The sequence below is a fragment of the Onychomys torridus genome, chromosome 12 (assembly GCF_903995425.1).
Source record: "Onychomys torridus chromosome 12, mOncTor1.1, whole genome shotgun sequence".
NCBI classification, from domain to species: domain Eukaryota; kingdom Metazoa; phylum Chordata; class Mammalia; order Rodentia; family Cricetidae; genus Onychomys; species Onychomys torridus.
The window spans coordinates 14,463,001-14,485,107 of record NC_050454.1 but is presented as its reverse complement, the minus strand read 5'-3'; the positions used below and the strand labels follow the sequence as shown (position 1 = coordinate 14,485,107).

The 22,107-nt window shown below is 48.2% G+C and overlaps 1 protein-coding gene across 24 annotated transcripts in view; it reads left to right on the top strand.

Annotated features, from left to right (window-relative positions):
- The window catches only part of Kalrn (kalirin RhoGEF kinase), a 599,822-nt gene that overhangs the window by 550,912 nt on the left and 26,803 nt on the right, over nucleotides 1-22,107 (top strand). For 10 of the 24 annotated variants that reach the window (XM_036203323.1, XM_036203328.1, XM_036203325.1 and 7 more), the window contains 7 exons: nucleotides 426-503; nucleotides 3,533-3,718; nucleotides 4,239-4,410; nucleotides 7,617-7,855; nucleotides 9,502-9,758; nucleotides 13,311-13,434; nucleotides 14,534-14,593. In XM_036203323.1, the coding sequence (XP_036059216.1) occupies nucleotides 426-503; nucleotides 3,533-3,718; nucleotides 4,239-4,410; nucleotides 7,617-7,855; nucleotides 9,502-9,758; nucleotides 13,311-13,434; nucleotides 14,534-14,593 (1,116 nt within the window). Of the gene's footprint in view, nucleotides 1-425; nucleotides 504-3,532; nucleotides 3,719-4,238; nucleotides 4,411-7,616; nucleotides 7,856-9,501; nucleotides 9,763-10,054; nucleotides 10,297-13,310; nucleotides 13,435-14,533; nucleotides 14,594-22,107 lie in introns of those variants that run through there. The other 14 variants (XM_036203336.1, XM_036203353.1, XM_036203348.1 and 11 more) reach the window with 5 other exon arrangements.

Sequence of the window (22,107 nt, the reverse complement as noted above, 5' to 3'; positions counted from 1 at the left end):
TTGGGCCGCCATAGGGATTATTTTAAGCCAAAGAGGTTGCAGCCATTTCTGGCAGGTTATTTTAGGTCAGAACCTCCTATGTTTCCACAACCAGGCTAAACTGTTGCTTAGGCATTCTGAAAGCAACACAGAATAGTTTAAAAAAAAAAAAAGGGGGGGCGGGGGGGTGATAAAAGCAGGAGGTAGAAAAAGGATGGGCCGGTAACATTTCCCCGTGTGTTGTCACTATTGACATGAGCCCCTTGCTCATACCAGCCTCTCCTATCTAAAAACCCCACACAGTCCTCACAGTGAACAGAGGGGACCACGCCCTTTCTGAAAACAAAGGGACTGGCAGAGATAAGTTCCTCCTCCCAGCCCTGAATTTGGTGAGCTTCCTACTGAATGCTGCTCCCCCATCCTGAGTGATGTGTTCTTTCCCACAGAAAGCCGTGGAGTTAATGTGCCTTGTTCCCAAACGCTGCAATGACATGATGAATCTGGGACGCTTGCAGGGCTTTGAGGTGAGCCTTTTGGAGCGCCACTGAGCCCCCTGTAGACAGGAGCCAGGCCTTGGAGGCTCTTCCCGTTGAAGCTGTGCAACCCCCCCCCCCCCCAGCCCCACCCCCACCCCCCCTCCCCGCCACCACTGCCTCTCCAGTTCACAGATCTGGAAGATGGAACCATTGCAGAAAGAAGTTCAGAGATAAGGCCGAACTGAAGCTTTTGGCCAAACTGGGGTCAGAATCCCAAGGGGACTGGAAAGGGACAAAGTTCCCTGGGACTGTTTGAGCCACATTCTCTTCTCTCCTTCCTCCTGATTAAGAAATGTGAGGATCTGAGGCACTGTGGGATGGGTGATAAACCAGGAACTCAGGCAGGGAAACGAACTCTTCTTCAGTGGGGAGGTCTTTTATAGATGTCTATATTGTGATTGGATTTTAGGTCAGTGAATGTTTAAAGCCCTAAAACACCACACAGCACATTTCTGTCCCTTGACCAGGAAACCGAGTCTTGAGGGAAGTAGATGACACTGGTCTGGAAGAGCTGCCACAGCAGAGCACTGTAGGTTGGGTGGCTTGAACTCACCAGTCAGAGCACTGTGAGGAAGGATCTGCCCCCAGTCTCCTCCTTAGTTTGTTGGTTGCATCTTCTGGTTCCCATGGCATTTTCCTGAATCGCGTCACCTTCCCTTTGGATGTGATATTATGTCTGTGTCCATATCTCCCCTTTCAAAATCCTATTTCCCAGCAATCCCAAAGTCTTAAGATTTCATGGTTCTTTTTTAGAACAAAGGGATTCCTGGAAGTTGAGATAATTAGGAAAGAGGTTCTACCCGCCCCGCCCTGCTAAGTTAGCACAGGTTGGCCCAGATAAAGTGCAGGAGGAAGGCCAGCTGCAGTGTCACTGAAGGTGGGAAACAGTACAGGCTAGTTTGGGTTGTTCTCTAGTCTCTCCTGGGCTGTCTCCCTTCCAGTCCATCCTTCATGCCCCGGCCTGGGCTCCGTGCTTTGATATGATAGGAACCGGGGGAAGAGGTGTGCATGGGTTCCTAGCTCTCTACCGCAGGCCTCAGTCAGATGTTAGCATGCGTGGAGCTACTTGGCTCACATGTGCTCTTGAGTTCAGGGGTGGCTGCTTGTTAGTGAGCCTGGAGAGCTTTTATACTTTTTTCTCGGGGCGTAAGACCAAGTCTGAGGCTATTGTAAGCAAGTCAAGTTCTCTGCTTCCTCTTCCTCTTCAACCTAGGCGTCCTGGTGTTTTTTAACTGGCAGTCTGGCTAGCTTTCTCTGAGTCCCTTCAGGAAGTGACCACTGAGTGGAAGCATCTATTTGTGCTGGCTGACCCACCTGAGACTCATGTGTGTGTGTGTGTGTGTGTGTGTGTGTGTGTGTGTGTGTGTGTGTAAAGCCACATACTGGAATGGAAAGTTTTCTCTTGTAAATCAAGCACCATCGTCCCGTATTTTCATCATTAAGCCATAGAGACTCTGCCTTCCCACAGCTGATGGGGAAGGACAGTGAGCACACGCCTCCTCCCCCTTTGGGCCCCTCATCCTCATTGTCTCCTTCTCAGATCTTGTGGCTTTCCCCTTTAGTTTAGGCTGCGTGGGCCCCCGGTCGAGTTCTTGTGCAATGCTCACAGAGTGTGTAGAGTTTTCCTGGCTAGCTGCTCACTGGCTTAATATTAACTTTGGACCAGGTGGAGATAAGCCTGTTCTCCTGCTGACCTTGGCAGTCAGCAGCCACGGTCCAAGCAAAGGGCAGGTGTTCTCAGCAACACAAAAGAAGAAATGACCTCTGTGCCAGGGAATGCTTGGAACGAGGCATCACGTGCAGGGCATGACTGACATTTGCACTAAAGGGTCAAAGTTGTCCCTGAGAAAGAGTATATTTCACAGACCCTCTGACCTATATCCCGGATGTCAGAGTCTTCTTATTGCAGAGCAATTAAATAAATAAGTGATAAATAGTGAGGCTTTCTTGATAGGCTCTGTGAAGACCTGCTAGGTGGACACATTCCCTTTGAAAATATCTCTAGGATGCTGACTACAAGCTGGCAAACCAGATGAGCTCCCCCTACCCCACCTCACCCCAGCCGGGTAGTATGTACCTTGAAAGCCAGAGTCATTTTAAGAAGGAGCACAGGATCCAGAGAAATATCTCTGGCCTTATAAAAATCGGAGCTGATCTATATACCCCAACTTCACCTGTCAATCTTAGCAAGAAACAAAAACTTCAGAATACCCCTATCTTAAACAATAGAAGGAGGGGCTGACATCTTCAGGTTACTTGAGATGCTGTTTATATCCCTTTCCTTGGCCACAAATTGCTTCTAGGTTCATAACAATGAGGCTGCCCTAGGCCCTGGGTACAACAAAGAATCCAGGCAGGAAGATTCTCAAATCGGCAAGGGAAGATAGGCTACCGCCAACTCCAAGCACCGCTAATCTTCTTTAATTAAAAAACAAAACAAGGGGTTGGGGATTTAGCTCAGTGGTAGAGGGCTTGCCTAACAAGCGCAAGGCCCTGGGTTCGATCCTCAGCTTCTAATTAATTAATTAATTAATTAATTAATTAATTAATTAAAAACAAACAAAAAATAGAAAAGCACCAGGCAAAGTGGTACCTACCTTTAATCCCATCACAGGCAGGTGAGTCTCTGAGAGCTCAAGGATAGCCTAGTCTGCCTAGCAAGTTTCAGGCCTTTGAAAGCTACACTGTGAGATCTTGTCTCAAAAAGGGAGAAAAGATAAAACCAAGATCATCCATTCCTTTTAAGCTGTTTTCCTCTGGCCTTTTGGGGCCAGCATTTCTTGTTGACTCCATCACCCAAGCCCTTCCCTTTTAGGAACCTTATATGAACAGGGAAATGTTCTAGTCTATCTGCAGATGAGTCATTGGATCCCGATTCAGTGTCTTGCTAGAGTTCCAAGGCTTGGAGTGTCAGAGCCATTGTCCACATCCCCCAGAAGTAGAAAACATGTAGCCCAAGAGAGCTGAATTAATTTCCCTGCTTTTCATGGCCTTCCCTGGACCCCTGTCTCCATCAGGGCACCCTGACCGCCCAGGGCAAGCTTCTGCAGCAAGACACATTCTATGTGATTGAGCTGGATGCTGGCATGCAGTCCCGGACCAAGGAGAGGCGTGTGTTTCTCTTTGAACAGATCGTCATCTTCAGTGAGCTGCTCCGAAAGGGGTCCCTCACCCCAGGCTACATGTTCAAAAGGAGCATCAAGGTGAAGAGGGACAGTGGGGGCACAAAGGGACAAAGAACATCATGGGGGTGAAGCTACCTGGTGGTCCCCATAAGAAGCAATGCCAGGCCCAGGGCCAGTCTCCAGCATAATCTCGAAGGTTTACTTGGTCATGTCATTCACCCAAAGACAGAGCTAGAGAGACTTTACTCTTAGAGCCAGAGTAAAACTTGGAAGCCTTTCCTGAAATTAAAACCTTTGAAGGAGAAGCTGGAGAAACGTCTTAGCACATAAGAGCACTGGGTGGGTTCAGTTCCCAGCACCCACACAGTGGCTCACAACCCTCTGTAACTCCAAATCCGGGGGTTCTGATGCCCTCTTCTGATCTCCACAGACGCCAAGCACAAACATGGTGCACAGATATACATGCAGGCAAAACACCCATATAAACATAAAAATACAAGTGAAAAAAAAATGTGAGTTTTAAAAGGGCAGCTTTGAAGGGCAGTAGTAGGTTGCTGGTTTATTTTAGCATGAAAAGGATAAGCTGGTTTTGTTTCAGATGAATTACTTGGTCCTGGAGGAAAATGTCGACAATGACCCTTGCAAGTTTGCACTCCTGAACAGGGAGACTTCAGAGAGGGTCATTCTACAGGCTGCCAACGCAGACATCCAGCAGGCCTGGGTGCAGGACATCAACCAAGTGCTAGAAACACAGAGGGACTTCCTAAATGGTACGTGCTAGGCCTGCTTCTGAAGCAAGGCCATATCAGGGACCCGACCCCTGAGCATCTTTGGGTCTAAGTGCGTGGAGACTTAGAGGCCAGATCACAGTCTCTCTGGTCTCCAACCTCATATAGTTGGAGACAACTTCAGAAGCCTCTTAACTTGAAGGCATAAATGGAAGAGACAGGTGTGAGCATGAAGCCCCATATGCCTTTAATCGAAGGGTGTTTGTCCATAGGATAGCATGTATGTATATCTTTGTGGTCCCCATGCTCAACTGGTAGTAATTTGGGGGAAACTAGAAGACAGGCAGGTGAGTTGTGGGATTCTTGTTCTCTCACCTTGTAGCTGGTGGCTGGTACTCTCACGGGCTCTCTAGGATTATCTAGAGATAACTAAGAGTTTGGAAAAACAGTTCAAATCCTTCCTTTTTTCCCAAAAGGGGAGAGCCTGCCTAAGCTACCCATCTAGCCAACCTTGTCCCTTTCAAATAAGACAGTTGCTAAGCCTAACTCAGTGGTACCCATACTTCTTACCAGTAATATACTGGTGGTTACTCAGATAATGTGGACCCTACAGGCATCCATAGGAGGTGGTGGCTCATGCCTTTAACCCCAGCACTCAGGAGGCAGAAGCAGGCAGAGCTCTGTGAGTTCAAGGCCAGCCTGTTCTACAGAGAGAGTTTCAGGATAGCCACAGCTACACAGAGAAACCCTGTCTCAAACACACACACACACACACACACACACACACATATACACACAAAAAAAAAAAAAAAAGAAAGAAAAAAAAAAAAAAACTAAGATGACGTAGACTTGCTACCTTGCTTGTGTTTCACATTGGCCCAACTGGTATCTGTTCACCTTCAGCACAGTGTGTGAGTGGAGATGGACAGCTGGAAGGTAGTACTTATTGCTCTACTGAGCTGGAGCCTGAAATTGTAGGCAAAAATGGAACCAGTAGTACAGTGACTGAATAGTCTCATGAGCACATTCCTGGATATATACAAACATGCAAGCATGCATACATAGACTCATAGGACATCACTTTCAGGTGTATCACCCCTTCTTGCCTGAACTGAGATCTGTACTCACAGCCACATGTCCCCCTATATACATGTTTGTGCGTGCCCACAAGACTACCCCAGGTGCCCCATCTCTTCTTACTAGTACAGTGTCAAGGACTGTGGTATATGCCCTTTGTGGTCCCATAGATACTCAAACGTGTAGGTGCACGTAACACTGGACCACCTTGGGATGTAGTTCTTACCTCCATTGAGATGTGCACATGGCCATGTGTACTCGCACATGTACACATACCCTCACAAGCCTACCCTTGGTCTGTCTCCTTACAAGTGCCATTTCTAGACTCTTTCAGAGGATGTGAACATATGGCTTACAGTTTCTGAATATGCAACTTTGACTAAACACAGCTTGTTGCTAATGTGATTTAATGCAAAATATGTGCATGTGTAAAATAGATGAATTTAAATTGCATTCTATGAAAGATTTCTGGTATGGAAGTGGGAATGAAGATTTTAAACTCATTACTTCAGACCTAAAGTAAAATAATAATTAATAAGCTGAAACCAGAAATAAATGAACAATAGCGACTCCCATGTGTTCACTCCCATGTGTTCACTCCCTCTCCACATCAGGAGTTACACTAAGCATTTTGTCTGTTTCTTCACCCTAAGTCCCTGCACTAACCCACCATGGCTGTATTAGCGTCCTGCTTGGATGAGGAAAGGCAGACTTAGAAACTTGTCTAAGCAAAGTAGTAGGTGACTTCAGAGCTGGTTCTTCCACACAGTTGCCAGCAGCAGAGCAGACATTCATCCTGTGCTTCCTAGCAAAGAAGAGAGGGAGGGAGGGAGGGGGGCAGCCAGGCGGGTGACCAGTAGTAAGAACCAGAATCCAAAAGACAAAAACTCACCATTAGTAACGCCCATGTTTTGAGCAGACATGGTGGTACTTGTCTGTGATTGCGACAATCAGGAAACTGAGGCAGGGCTAAGTGAGAGAGGGACTTTCTGATGTCAAGAACTAAGGATTAAGGCCAGTGGAAGAATGCAGGCCAAGCCTTCCTAGTTTATTGAATAAAACAGTATTTTCCAGTGCTTGAGAGCAGTTACTGCACAATTCTGTGCCGTGGGTAGAGTTCTCAACTCCACTTTACTTAGCAAGAAAGTACGTGAACGTTCTGTGATGTGTGTGAACGTGGAAGCACACTGCTTTCAGCCCAGTCAATGATTCAGGTTTTACATGGTCCCAATAGACCTTTCTCCTAATTACAGTGAATGATGGAGAAAGCATGGAACGAGGTAATCATTACCTAAATAGTGGATGCCCACAGAATTCTCCCCAGGAGCCCTGGGGGCTGTGCTCTGGCAGGCCTTGCTGCATATTTTGATACACTCGAGAAGATGATGCAGAAAGAGAACAGGACCAGGCTTCTGCTTACAGACACGTGGGCAGGCATCCCTGCTGAGACCTGATTAGAAAGGAGTGTGTGGCCCTGTCCAGTCTACTGAAATGCATGCTGCACCCATCACTGGGTGCTGGGCCACAGCTGGTAATCCACACTTAAACAGCTGTTGCAGTAAACACTGATAAAAATGCCCAATTGTGCCTGCCCACCTTCCCCTCCAAGCCCTCATTCTGCCTTTTGCTTGCCTCTCACCTGCTGTTTCCATTCTCTCAGTCATTTCCCAACTAGGCTCACCCTCACTCCACATCTGCTTAGCTCTGCTTCGGCTTTGGCCTCAGAATGGCTTCTGAGTGAGATGGGACACCTTCAGCCCGCCCCTTTTAAATCTGTTTGCTGTGGTCCCCACATGCACCTCGGTGATGGAATCTGAATTTCGAACTTTTAAGTTTATTCAATACAGCCACGTTTCAACTTCTTCAGAGTGACAGCCTGGCTTCACTGAACCGTCTAGATAGCATGCACCCCATCTCCCTTCCCTGTTTTGTCCCTTGCTCTTCCACAGAGACCTGTGACCCTACACTCACGTATTCTGAGTGCTACCTATTCCCAAGGCTTCACATGTGCTTCCTCCTGGCAGATTTATATGTCAGAATGACAACCAGTCCCCTCCTGCAGCTCTTTAAATACACACACAGAGTCTAGCGTAAATGCTGGTAACTGAGCAGGCCTCCGCAGCCCTGTGGGATCCCTGAAGGTAGAGTAACTCTTTCTTCTCACCCTGCAGCACTACAGTCACCCATTGAGTATCAGCGGAAGGAAAGGGGCACAGCTGTGGTCCGCTCCCAGCCCCCCAGGGTTCCACAAGCCAGCCCCAGACCCTATTCTTCTGTCCCTGTGGGCTCAGAGAAGCCCCCCAAGGGTTCCAGCTACAACCCGCCTCTGCCACCCCTGAAGATATCTACCTCCAATGGCAGTCCAGGGTTCGACCACCACCAGCCTGGGGATAAGTTTGAAGCTAGCAAGGTAAGCGACAGCTTGTTACGCATTCCCTTACCACCTCGAAGACCTGAGAGGTCACTTTAGGAAACAGCCTATTTTTCCGTTGATGATGGTAGCAGGAGCAATCCATTAAGTGTAATCGAATCTCCGTTATTTTTCTTTCTTCCCTTGTAATTCACTGAAGCCAGTTTCCTCTGGCTGGGGCACTTTGTATCAAAGGACTGTTAGCATCTAAATGTGGAGGATTCTTGTGGCAATGGGGACCACAGCTCCTGTTTTCCCTATTAGAAAGAGACAGCCCCATCTAACAATGATGTGCATCAGCACCTGCAGAAGGAAGCTTGCCCTCCATTGGCTGATGTAGCAAGAGGAAGCTGACCATGGATGAGCATCTGTGGGAGCTAGGCTCCATAGGCCATACTTCAAACACCCGTGAGGGGCGTTGTACCACAGACGGTCTGCACACCTGGCGACATCCTAAACAACAGAGGAATCAGGAATGGGAAAACGCTGGGTTAGAAGTCAGGTGACTTGGTTTCTACTCCAAGTTCTGAACTCCACTCCCTGTTTAAACCTTAGAGAATATACCCATTAGGGCAAAGTATTCTCCAGAACTCCTTAGGTCTTAGGAATTGAAACACCGCATTTCTTAACCTACGTGGTCCGATTTTATAGGCGTGGTTCTTTTCCCAAATAGTTAGTTGATGCCAATTGTGTTCAAATGAATGGTTAATGTATAAGTTCAGTCCTGTAATACGGTAGCCAACCCCACCTATTTCATCCTATCACCTGAAATAATTTTCTGCCCTAGAAAAACCCTGCCCGTGTGAATCAGTTGAAGTCACTTTGGCATTTTGTCAGCCATATGGAAGATTTTCTGGCTCTCACCATGCCTTAGGAGGCAGCCTGGCCTCCCAGGGAGTTACAGGTCTGTCTAGACACAGCTGCCCGGGTATAGACTCGCATGAAGAGGTCACGTGGGCAGCACCTCCTGTATTAATAAGTACAGCGGTGGGGAGACATCAGGAATTCTGATTCTCAGGGTAGCCCAGGGCCTTATTCTTCCTCCTGTGTCAGAGAGGGTCAGGATGAGGTGCATAGGCAAGTGATGCTTCTTAAAAGGATACAGAAGTGAGCTGGGCATGGTGGTGCATGCCTGTGACCCCAGCACTTGGAGAGGCTGAGGTGCAAGGATTACAAGTCCAAGGTCCTGGATTACATGTCAAGTGAGGTCTCAAAAAAGAGGGGAAAATGTAGCATCCCAGGGTCTATGTCCTTTCCATAGAGGATGGTCATGACCCCGGACCTGACCTTTCCCTGACCTCACTCTGCCCAAGTGCTTATCTGTCCCTGTGCTGATAACAGGTTCTTCCTGCCATCAGCAAGAGGATGCCATCAGGAAGGATGCATGCTAGGAAGGAGCCTCCCAGGTTGAACATGTGTCCAAAGCTTTCCCCGAGCATCATCTGAAGCCGTTCGCTTTGGTCATAACACTGTATTGCTATAAAATGTGCTTTCAGAGCATGTTCATGAAAATGTCCTCACTCAGGAGTGTTCTGCTTGCCCTGTGTCCTGCCAGTGGGCCATCTGGCCGCTTGCCATGGCACGGGGTGCAGAGCAAGCCCGTGTGAACCATCCTTGTGTTTGTATGCCTTCTGCCCATCTCCTAGCAGAATGACCTGGGAGGCTGCAACGGGACCTCATCCATGGCTGTAATCAAAGATTACTATGCACTGAAGGAGAATGAGATTTGCGTGAGCCAAGGCGAGGTGGTCCAGGTCCTCGCCGTCAACCAGCAGAACATGTGCCTGGTGTACCAGCCTGCCAGCGACCATTCCCCAGCAGCGGAAGGCTGGGTCCCAGGCAGCATCCTGGCACCCCTCACCAAAGCCACAGCCGCGGCAGAGGATAGTGATGGGAACATCAAGTAAGTGCCCCCATGGCTTCCTGGGAGAGAAGTATGTGGATTAAAAAAAACAAAACCAAAAGAACACAAAATGCAAATGCAGTAGGGAATCATTGCTGCTTGTTCATGGTGACGCCGGTGGGATCAGGGTATGAGTGATGGAATGGAGCTGCCTGTAGCTCGGGGTTGTCCAGGCTAGATTGCTCTGGGGTCATGGTGGTGATGGTGGTGATGGTGGTGATGGTGAATTTTCTTTCCCTTTCATTTATAATTTTCTGTTCATTTTTCCCCTTCTTTTTTTCCCTCCCCTCGTTAAGAAAAGAACCCTACTGAAACCCTAGGTGACAAAAGAATTGCCTTCCGTTGCTACATTTGACCCACCACGGGACTCACTGGACTGGACTTCTATTTATATTGTATGAAGTTACTGATATATATATATTTTTTTTTGAATGACACCCAAAAACAACCTTAGCACAAATGCCAGGCCTGGACAGGCCAGAGCCTGCTGCTTCTCCCAAAAGAGAGGGAATTTTTTTTGTTTTGTTTTGTTTTGTTTTTGTTTTTGTTTTTGGTTTTGGTTTTGTTTTGTTTTTTTTTTTTGGTTGTCCATGGCAATTCCTCTGTACAGATTGTAACTTCTTATTTTTATTTCTCTCCTCCCCTGTCACTTTAATATATGTTCATGGTAATTTGTAAGATATTTCTTTTCCTTATTTTGACTGCAAAAACCCTTCTGAACACATTCCTGTATAAAGCATTTTGCACTATTTAAAGAAACCCATATGGATGAAGTCAGGTTGTGCAATATAATGAGGCGCCACACTGGTCATCATTGTACCTGTAATGTAACTAATAATTTTAAATGTACTATTTTAAGTATGTAAAATAAATTTTCACCAGGAGCATGTTTTAATGAGGTTAAAGGCCAGTTGACCCTTTCTCCCCATTTCATTATTCTCAGACTTTTGAGTGTGAAAATGATTTTTTTCCCTTTCTTTTCTATATTTGACGGGTTGGTTGACTAACTATACTGGCAATTTTTTTCCTGTATAAAAAGTGCCTTTGTTGCTAAATCTTGGACCCTGCCATTTTCTCTAAACATCCCCCTCTGGGTTTTCTCTGACTTCCGCAAAGGGGAATGATACAAAGTCGATGCAATCCAGAGGGTTCCCAGCAACAGGGTGGCCTTGCGATGCTGATGTTAATGGATGACTAGTGTAGGATGGTGTTAGCCTGCTTTTCTCACAGCTCCCCATGCTTCATGCACACCCATGGGAGGGTCCAAGGAACCACCATGAGGTGACAGAGCAGGGACACCAGCAGAAATGCTCTGTTTTGGTCCTCCTCTGTCAGGGACTAGAAGCTGCTGATGTCACCTGGCCTCTCCAGGTGACCACAGAAATCAGAAGTGGCCCCGCAGTGAAATGTGCCCAGCCTGTTTTAGTCTAGAGATGCGTATTTCAGGAAAAGGCCACAGAGTCCTGACGTAATGGAATCTCAAGGAGGTAGCTCTTAATGGGCAGAGCTCTTGTTACCCAGGCACTGAGCCACCTTCCTCCTCACCTTTGGATGTCTTGGTCGCGGGGTAAAGGTCCAAACAGGACAGACAGATACACCCTCTAGCCACTTGGGTTCCTTGCCAGCCAGAGTTTCACAAGGATTGGTGTTGCTGGAGGTGAACTACTGACTGAATGTGGTGTTAGTGTTTATCAGCAGCGACCACTCACTCCTCCTTCCCTGGGCCTGCATGGCCACAGGGATCAGAATTGGTGACGATGCCTACAGGATAAATGTCACAGAAACTGTGTCCCCATCAGTCACTGGGCTTGTGGCCAAGAGATGGAAGGTCCCCAAACCACGGTGACGTGTTCTTCTGGGAAGAAGAGTTTGAAATTGAACCTCTCCGGCCATTTGTGCTCCTCTGGACACTATTTTTAACGTTTCCTTTTTTCTCACCAAGCACCCTGCGGAGCCCAGAGGGTGGCAATAAACAGACATAAGCCCCACATGTGCACAAACATACACACACTACCTTCTGCCCTGGAATTCTTTTCAGCAGGGACCTCCCTGCCTCCCTGATAGTCCCAGGGGAGCCAGGGACATGGATTTGGGAATAAAAGATAAGAAGCCAAAGTCTGCATTCAAAAATGATTCCCTGGTTGGGGATTTAGCTCAGTGGTAGAGTGCTTGCCTAGCAAGCGCAAGGCCCTGGGTTCGATCCTCAGCTCCAGGGCAAGGGGGGGGGGGAATGATACCCTCTAGGGTTACTATGTCTGGTTCTCACTGGGGTAGAGGAGTTGGAGCCAGGTGCTCTGGGAAGTCCTGAAGAGCGTCTGGTCAGGGGCCATGAGATGAGCCTTTGGAAGGACCCCACTTCCCACAACACGCAGAAACACAATTGCGGTGGTGTTTTCCTCTTCGGGTTAATTGTTGAGGCTGTAAGTTAGATGACAAATGTTATAGAACACCTCCATCGGGTTCCTTAGACTCCTGGTGGCTCTGGAGTGCTGTGGAGGAGGGGCTGGCCAGGACAGTTTGAAGTCTGTTCCTCCTAAATCTCTCCCCCCCCCCCCCCCCCCCCCCGCCTCTCCCTTCAGGAAGGTTCTCTTCCTCAAGCCCTGTCTGTGGAGCCCCGTATTTAACCAGGAAATACAGAACGGGGAACACAGGCCACAGTCCATGCAAGAACTAATTTCATGCAAACCCTGTGACCATGACACACAGCTGCTGCTCAGGCCCCTGATGCTGCTTGGGTCTTGGCCTTTGCTGGCTGCCCTTGACTCTGACAGATGTGGGACACCAGGGCTCTGCTCTGAGCCTGACTTTTATAGCTAGCTGTGAAGTTGTGCCCAGACCCTAAGTAGGATAGAGGTCAGGGTGATGGGAAAGAGCATTATCACTGTCATCTAGCCAGGAGCACACACTGGGCCTTGTTCCAACAGGGAAACTCTCTGGCACCTTTTACTGGCTGGCAGAGCCCTGTAGTCACAAACACTGAGTAATGTGGAGGACACAGACTGAAACCTTGCCCTCAAATATCCAGATATGTGAAGGGTATGCATCCACTTACTAAGGCAACTTCCTCAGAAACCTTGGCAGTTTCCCAGTACTTGAGAGTGCCGTGCCCCAGATACAAATAACAAAATAAGAACCTCAAAATCATTCTGTTGGGTCTTATTTACATAGGCGGTATTATGGCTTGTTTGTACAGAATGAAATATATTTCCTTTATCTTTTCTATTCTATACCTATTCCATCCTTCCCCATCCACTATGCCCTTGTCATAACACCACCCCAATCCTTGAAGGCTTCATCAGATGATCAAAAGTCTCCCTGGGTTTGGTGACCCAGTACCCATTTTTTTCCCAAATGCTACACTTTACCTGGTATACCTTTCAGGAAGGTTCATTAGTCTACCCTCACTTCCATAGGGGCTGGCCTGACAGGTTTGGGGCCCTGGAGCTGACTTCACTGGAGCATCTCATCTGATAGACAATGGTGGTGAGCCCACCCACCACCTCACTCTGCCCCATCCTGCCATTTTGATTGGTGCATTTTTTGGTATAACAGGAAGTCATGTTCATGGCATACTCTACGCATGAGAAAGCGGGCAGAAGTGGAGAACACGGGTAAAAATGAAGCCACAGGGCCTCGTAAACCCAAGGATATTCTGGGCAACAAAGTCTCTGTTAAAGTGAGTAAGGTATTCTGGAACTGGGTCCCTCTCATCTCTTCCCATCCTGAGGCATCCTCACAGGCCGTTTCGGTGGGTGGGGATTGATTACTTATTTATCTACTGCCCAGCGTGGGGACCAAAGGGGGAGTAGTTTAGCAGGATTTTGCATGCAAGATCAATTTGTTTTTTTTATTTTTTTATTTCTCCTGGCACCTTCAATTCAAGTAAGTACCTCTTGTTTCCTTTTCTTTTATGATTAAGCAGATGTTTTACGCAAAATTATCTGCAGCATTCTCTCCTTAGAAATGCAAGATGCTTGGTTCATACTTAAACTTCTCAAAGCTACCCAACTCAGTAGCCTAGGTTTGGGAACACATTCAGGTGACAGGGTTACCCTCCAAACCCCTGATCTTGTGAAGGCAGTGGTTTGGCACTTAAGGGCCGTCGTGTCCTTAGTAAAGTTTCATTTCTTTTCCCCAGAGTCCACAACATCACCTTTAAGCAATTCCCTTACATTCCCGCTGTGCGTGGAAAGAACAGGGAGGCACACTGGTAAAGCCTTGGTTGTTTGTTTGTTTGTTTGTTTGTTTGTTTTTTTAAATTATCTGCTACTTTGAACTCACCAACCACAAGCATGGCAGACCTGTGGTTTCTCCCATCTGGAAACAATGTGGATGTGACCTGCCTTGTTTAAGGTGACCCCTCCGAAATGCTTTACCTTGGGGACAGTGAAAAAAAATCACACACTGATTTCTCATAGGTGCTTTGCCTTCCCAAGCAAAAGAGCTACCAAAACCTGTTCACCGCCATCCTTTTTTGGGGAAAAGAAATTGGGAAGCCCAGCCTCGCCGAAGAGGACAGTTTAAGTCCAGCACTCATGCTTCATTCTGCCCCCTCCCCCCCCCATTGCTCCTTGTGGTGTGATAAGCAGGCGTCCACCGTCCCTGCGGAAGCATGCTGCTGCCATGACGACCCACACTCCACCTGAAACGTCCCCAGTTGTTTCTCTGCCCGGTTGCCCATGCCCATGCTTCTCTGACGTTCTCCTTCCCCTAGCCGGACTACTGTGTTCTAACTGTGTTCTCTTTCTCCCCCCCCCTTCATGCTGCCAACCAAGGAGACGAACAGTTCCGAGGAGTCAGAATGTGATGATCTTGACCCTAATACTAGTATGGAGGTAGAAGCAGCTATGTTGTCCTATTACCTACAATGATTGCCTTGTCCGCTCTGTTCTGTAACAGGGACCTTGCTCGAGGTCCAGGATGGATCATGCTCCTGTAGTGTCAGGGGAATCGCAGGGTATCCCATCCAAACTAAAGCAAAATCTAAATTCACCTCTCTTTGGGTTGGAAATTCTACTTTGGTAACTTTTTGAAAACAAAACCTTGTGCTTCTCTTGAAAACTTGCCTACTGTTTCCTTCATGAGAAGCTTTGGCTTTATGTAGAAAATGCCCAGCTTTATTATCTGAAACATAGAAAACAGCCATAACTGATAGTTGGTTCACAGCTGAAGCGTAAGAGGCGCTGGGTGGTTTGGTTTGGTTGTTTTTCTCTTTGTGGGTTCCTCTATTTTCTTTCCTTCCCCCCTGTTCCCTGTTCTCTTCATCTTGAGCTGCTGGGCTCTAGTCCTTCAGTGCTCTATGGTTTTCCTGGGTGACCCGGCTCCCAGCTACTCTGTGCTCCTTGGTTAAGAACAAAGCAAGAATAATCCTTTTAATAACTCTAAGGCATCCCTTTGCCCACTCCCAGGGCCCAGGGCCAGTGGCTCTGGCTACCAAGTGAAGAGCCTACAGGACACCCCTCTCCTGGAGCCTTGGTCTAGAGGCAGGGAGGAGCACATAGCAGAGCTTCCCATGCCCCAGGTTTGCATGTGTATGGGAGTTGGAACAGCCATCTTGAACATCCATTGCCAAGTCTCTTATTCTAGAAACCTGGCCCCTCCATGGTTTCCACACAAACTCACAAACCCTGGAAGAATCGGAGCAAGCACAAGCTAGCTTGCCTTGCCAATTCAGAGTAGACTGAAATGTCTGTTTCCAAAAGACATTTTGGAATGTCATTTAGGTGGGATCTGTATCCCCTCCCTAGCACTAGCTTGAAAATGACGGATTTCCTCTAATGCAAAATAATTTCTAAATGTGTTTTTGACAGTTGCATACATGTATATAATGTATTTTATCACATCTACCCCTCATTACTCTTAGCCCCTCCCACTCCCTCTGAACCCCTCCTTCCCAATCAGTTACCTTCCCATGTTCACAGTTTCTTAAATACCCACTGAGTTTAGTTAGAGATCCTCGGACGAGCATGGGTACAGGGTTACTTACTGGAGCATGGACAACTTATCTATCAGTGACTACTCCCCCCCCAAAGAAAAAGGGCAGCCCCACCCCAGCAATGACAATAACTCCTCAGGAGTAGGGCCTTATGCGTCCCCACCTCCCGCTGCCTGATGTAATGTTGTCAGGCCCAATCTTGAGCAGATAACCACAGCAACAGCCATATCAAGTCCTCTACATGCTCCAGATCTTACAAACATGGCTACAAATGTAAATACTTAGAAGACACTGTGACATGTCCACTTAGCATAACAACAGTAGTAGGTTCCCCAAAACCCTTATGTGTAGCCCTAAACTTTTCACCTACCTAGGTAGCTTATTATTATTACTATATTTTTTTGGCATAGTCCCTAAGAAGCCCACCACCATATTATGAAAGCAACTAAAAATCCCAAGAGAGATGGTACGGCCTAAGAGCGAGTGAATTAGCTGTGGGAGAAGCCAAGTGAATTGAACTGAGCTGGGAGGCTGGTGGTTGACAGTGGGAGCTCTGCCAGAATAAAACAGTGCCCTGTGGGTGTGGGTTCTGCCACAGAGCCAAGTCCGGCAGGTGTGGGTCAGTAAAGCACTCTGATGTGGGAGGAAGTGGTGACTGCATTCATACCTTAAATGTGCCTTAGAGATGAGGGAGCTGGGGGGGCCTGCCCTGCTTTCCTTGCATTTCCTAAGACAGGCACCTGCATGCATGGCTCCCGCACCTGTCAGTGTTTAGATACAGGTGGCACTTTATCGCCATGCCTAGATGTTGCCAGCATGTCCTGAAGGAGTCAGCTGCATGTAGAGGAAGGCCAAACAGGGGGAGGGGAGAAACCAGGTATCTGTTCCAGAATGACATTCCCACGCTGTGAGAGAAGAGGTGGATACAGAGGGATGTGTCGGTTGTCATCCACTGGAAAAGTTAATTGGTCTAGTCAGATGCTTCATACAACACTTACATAAGAAGTACAACACACACAACACACACACACACACACACACACACACACACACACTTACTTTAGCCCTGCTTGCAAGTTGAACCCCTTTTTAAGGTTCTTAATATTCAGAGCTGGGTATCCTCTTGGTAAGCTGAGATGGGTCCCTAAGAGGTGCTACTGGCTACCCAAGGCTATTCTTGCTGGCGGAAGAAAGCCCCACAGTGTGCTGCTACGTGAACAGAACATTTTTAAATACATTAATTGAGGCGCAAAGCTGCCTCTAGACAGACAGTTCAGCTAGCCCAAAACTTAAGGGGGACACGGCTTGCTCCAACGTGTCCAAAGCAGTTGCCCCACAGCCCTTGGCCCTTGGCCGTGTGTCCAAGAGTCCATGCGCTTTCTGAATGTGTCATCCTGATGGGAGCTATCACCTCGGATGCTGGCTTAGCTACTTCAGATACAAAGAGCAAGTAGGATCTGGAACCTGAAGCTGCTGAGCATGAGGGATGGGAAAATGGAACTTTATTACAGCCAAGAAAATGGCTAGAAGTGCGTGCTGAAGACCAGTTGAAACCCAGGTGGCGGCGCCTCCTCCAAAAGGCCTCTTGCTGCTAAGGTGATAGTTTGGGGTCTGTTTCCAAAGTCCCCCAGGCCCAGCCTCACCTTGTCCTTTGGAAATGTATTCTGGTCTCAGTGAGCTGAACAGCAGCCGCCTCTAGTCTATACTCAGCCTCCATGCCTAGAACCCCAAAACCTGGCACTGTGCACCCATGTGTTTGTTCCATGCCTGGTCTCCCAGTGTGAAGTCCCACCCTGCGGACCGACCACCCTTGACCTGACTGATGGCAGCATGTTCATCCCGGAGTACGCTGTGAACAGACTCATCTGCCTCCATGGGAATGACGTCACCAGAGCATCTTCTCCTGTCTCTCAATAGGGGACTGTGTTCCTTTAAGGGACAGTTTCCTGGGGCCTTTACACCAGATGCATCCTATCCAAGCATATATTTGTCTGGCCACAGTACTTTAAGAAGACATAGACTGTCCTTGAAAGCAGTTTAAGAGGAGAATAGCCGAGCAGTGGTGGCACACGCCTGTAATCCCAGCACTCGGGAGGCGGAGGCAGGTGGCTCTCTGTGAGTTCAAGGCCAGCCTGGTCTACAGAGCTCGTCCAGGACAGGCTCCAAAGCTACAGAGAAACCCTGTCTTGAAACACCAGGAAGAAAAAAAAAAAAAAAAAAAAAAAACAGAATAAAGCACAGTGAATCCTCAGATTTAACTGGCCACTTATATTAAGGGAAGCTATTGGCACTACTATTCAAAGCCTTTTCTTTCCTTCCCCTGTCAACCAATGCTTGTGGATACTCTCTCTCTCTCTCTCTCTCTCTCTCTCTCTCTCTCCCTCCCTGCCTCCCTCCCCCCTACCCCCCTCTCTCACACACACACAGCTTAGACTGATGATGGCCATTTCTAGGCTTAGAGCCATCTGGCTGCCTGCCAGCTTCCTCAGTCCCATGACCACCCCAGTCTCTACAAGTGGCACTTCAGGCTAGAGCCAGGGCCCAAATATCCAGGCCCAGCACCTGCCCCTAGCCGGGGCCTGTGTCTAATAAATCTGCATCCTTTCTGGCCAGGGCTAGATTTCTCTTAGGACTCACAGTCCATGCCAGGAGGTCCCCACGTCCATATCACCTCTGGAAAGCTGGGGAGGTCATTCCTAGGTTTTCACAGCTGCTTAACCCCACATTGCCCCCTGCCTGAATCACTCAGTGGGGCTGAAAAGCCTGAACTCATTTCCAGACTTGGGCCTTTATCTCCAAGGATCAGAATTCTCAGCCCAGCTCTTACGTCAAACCTAAATAATTACACACATTTTAATTTCTTTAATAAAGCTCCATGGCCCTCTTAGCAGAGGTCAGTCCATCAGAGTGAGAAGTTGAGATTCCAAAAGGACTCCCCTCCCCAGCCACTGCAGACTCTGGCCTCTTTCAGCTGCCAGTTGCCAGCTCTGGAGCTTAGGGAGCTAATAAGTGCCCTCAGCACTGTGGAGAAGGATCCTGGAGGTGCCAGACCAAGATGCTTGAAAAGAGAAGTTAACTGGTGAGGCTATTTCTAATCAAGGTAAAAATAGCATTTTTCAGCAGGGCTTTGCAGAGCTGGAGCGAGCCTGTGCGTTCCTTGACTCTTTGTAACGTCCCCCATGGCTGTAGCCTAAATAAGCATCCTTACCATTGCAAGTGTGGAGTTCAGTGATGGGAAATGCCTGCGCCATGCTGTGCGACCATCACCACCCTTCATTTCTGGAATGTTGCTATCATCTCAGGCATGCTGTGTGCCCACCAAACAACAGCTCCCCTCTCGCCTCCCATCTCCCTGGCTCTTGGACTCTTTAAAACAGGAAGTTGAGGTACAGAAAGTTTTAACTTAGGGCTGCAAAGATGGCTCAACAGTTAAGAGCATTTGCTGCTCATCCAGAGGACCTGGGTTTGATTCCCAACACCCACATGGTGGCTCACCACCATCCATAACTCCAGTTCCAGGAGGTCTGATGCCCTCTTCTGACCTCTGTGGGCATCAGGCATGCATGTCACACACACACACACACACGCACACGCACACGCACACGCACACATACAGACAGACACACATGCAGGCAAACATGCACACACATAAAATAATGTTTTTCTTTTTCTTTCTTTCTTTTTTTTTTTTTTTTTTTTTGCCAGAGCTGAGGACCGAACCCAGGGCCTTGTGCTTGCTAGGCAAGCACTCTACCACTGAGCTAAATCCCCAACCCCACATAAAATAATCTTTAAGATGTAATTTTCCGTTAAAAAAAAAATAGAAGATGGCTCAGTCAATAAAGTGCTATGCACACATGAGGACCTAAGTCTTGATCCTCACATCACATAAAAAAGTGGGCACGGTGGCATCCTCCAGTAACCCCAGAGCTGAGGAGACAGAGACAAGAAGATCTCTGGGTTTGCTGGCCAACCAGTCCAGCTGAATCAGTGGGCTCTCAGTTCTATGAGAGACCCCACGTCAGAAATAAGTGGAGAATAAGTGAGGAAGACCCACAGTGTTGACCTCTGACCTCCACACACACGTACACACGGGTGCATGCTGGTGAACATGTATGTATACATATGCACACTAAGGGTTAGGGATTTAGCTCAGTGGTAGAGTGCTTGCCTAGCAAGTGCAAGGCCCTGGGTTTGGTCCTCAGCCCCGAAAAGAAAAAAAAAAAAAAAAAAAGAAAAGAAAAGAAAAAAATAACACATGCACACTGATTTTAAAAAGAAGATGCCCTGAGGCAGTTGCTTGGTTTCCCTGACCATTATTCCTCCATCACACAGCCAGAGGCAGCTTAGAACACACCCTTTCCGGCTTGGTTTTCATCTAAAGCACAGGGCCTGGGGGCTGAGAAGGCCTGTCTTCCACGGCCAGGCACCCTGTGTGAGTGTGCCATTCTGTCTGGCTCACCCAGCGGATTATCCTTTGCAGCAGTCCTGGCTTCCCAGAGCTGAGCTATGACAGAAACAGAAGCCACACAAAAGAATGGGACTAAACCAGAGTCAGGAAAACCTGGCCTCTGGATACCGGCAACTATGTGGCCTTGGGCCAGTGCGCTTCCTGAGCTCTGGGTGTCTCTGCAGGCAGCTCATACTCCCTAGTGCGCAGGCCTTTAGATCCTAAACACCACAAGGCTCTAAGGGGGATGTCAGGGGACTGGACCACATCTGCCTCCCAAAGCACCGAGACCATGACAGAACAAAGCGGAAGAAATGCTGTCTGCTGCTGAGTGGCGGCAGGGACAGCAGCTGAAGTGTCCACTCGGTTCAGGGAACAGGGTGAGTGTTCAGAGCTGGCACACACAACCCCCAAAGCCCCCCTCAAAAACCCCACAATTCTGGGTCCCAGCTGCCCGAGCCTCGAAGAACTAGCCTGTTTGCTCGTGCCTAAGACCACTCTGGCATCCTCGTTCCAGATTCAGGGCTTCAGAATTGGCCACACAGATGAAACGTCTACACCCCAGTCGGGCGACTGACCTCTGGCATTGCCAGTACGTTTCCACTGAAGCCTGTTTTTGTATTTTAATAACAGAATCAATGAAAAGAACCCTTTAAAGAGAAGGAAAGTGGAGTGTCCCATCCCTCTCTTTTTGACAAAACATTTGCTTTGTAATGTATCTGATGGATTTGGCAGCCAGACACGCTCCTCCTGCCCAGATTTGTCCTGATTCCCTATAAGGACTGATGGATGTTTGCCACTGAAAAAGGGACCTTAGCTGAGGCAAGTCAGCCCTCCATCCTGTGCTCTGTCTGACCATCAGCGGAGGGCACGGTCGCTTATCTGGGCTAGTTTTGTCGCTGACCGAGTTCCCAAGAAAAACTATTGTAAACGGAGGAACTTCTTTGCCTCACAGCTCACAGGTTTCTGTCATTGTTCCTTCGGCCCTGATGCTCTGGGTCAGAGATGAGGCTGAAGATCGTGGCCACAGTAGAGTGTGGGAGAGCAGGCTAGTCAATCATGGCGGCCAGGAAACAGAGATGGAGAATGTCCACACTCAAGGGCTGTCTCCTTGTCTCCTTTTTATTCAGTCTGTCACTCAGCAAGCTATGGGATGGTGCCATCCACATTCAGAGCAGGTTACCCTAACCACCACCACCACCCTAACTAATCCTCTCTGGAAATGCCCTCACAGACACGGCTAGGGCTGTGCTTTCCAAATCTCCTAGGCACTTCTCAATCCAAGTTGACAGTAAGCATTAACAATCACCTTTCAGCATGGCACACACCTTTAATCCCATCACTCAGGTGGCAGAGGCAGGCAGATCTCTAAATGTGAGGCCAGCCTGGTCTAAATTGAGTTCCAGGACAGCCAGGGCTACACAGAGAGACCCTGTCTTGAAAAACAAAACAAAACAAATCAAAACCAATCACCTCTTAGAAAAAGCAGGTTCAAGGAAGTAAGATCACTCAGCCGGTGAAAGAGCAGGTCTTGCTCTTGACCTGTGCCCTCCTTGCCTTGACCTGTGTCCATCAGGAAGTCTGGATACAGAGGCTCAGGCCCTTCCTTGTTGCACATCTGCTTGTAGGAGGAGAATTTCTTCCTCGACAACTTTTATAATCCTTTGACTCCTGGGGTAATCGCTGGGCTTTGGGCACGCCCTTTCCCAGTGACTCAGGAGCATAGCCATTGCAGCCGGGGAGGTTACGTCTATTTGACATTAGTTGGAAATGTCTGAATTGGTTTCTTGGGCCGGCATCTTTCACTGTGCTCTTAGCCTTGTGTGTCCCGAGGCACCTCACCCTAGTCTGAAGGCCTGGCCCATTTCATTATGTCGTACACTTATAAGGGCACAAAGGCCATTGACCTAGGAGTTTCCCTAAGAGTGTACCATTAGAAAAGACAAAGCCACCACTCCCATGTA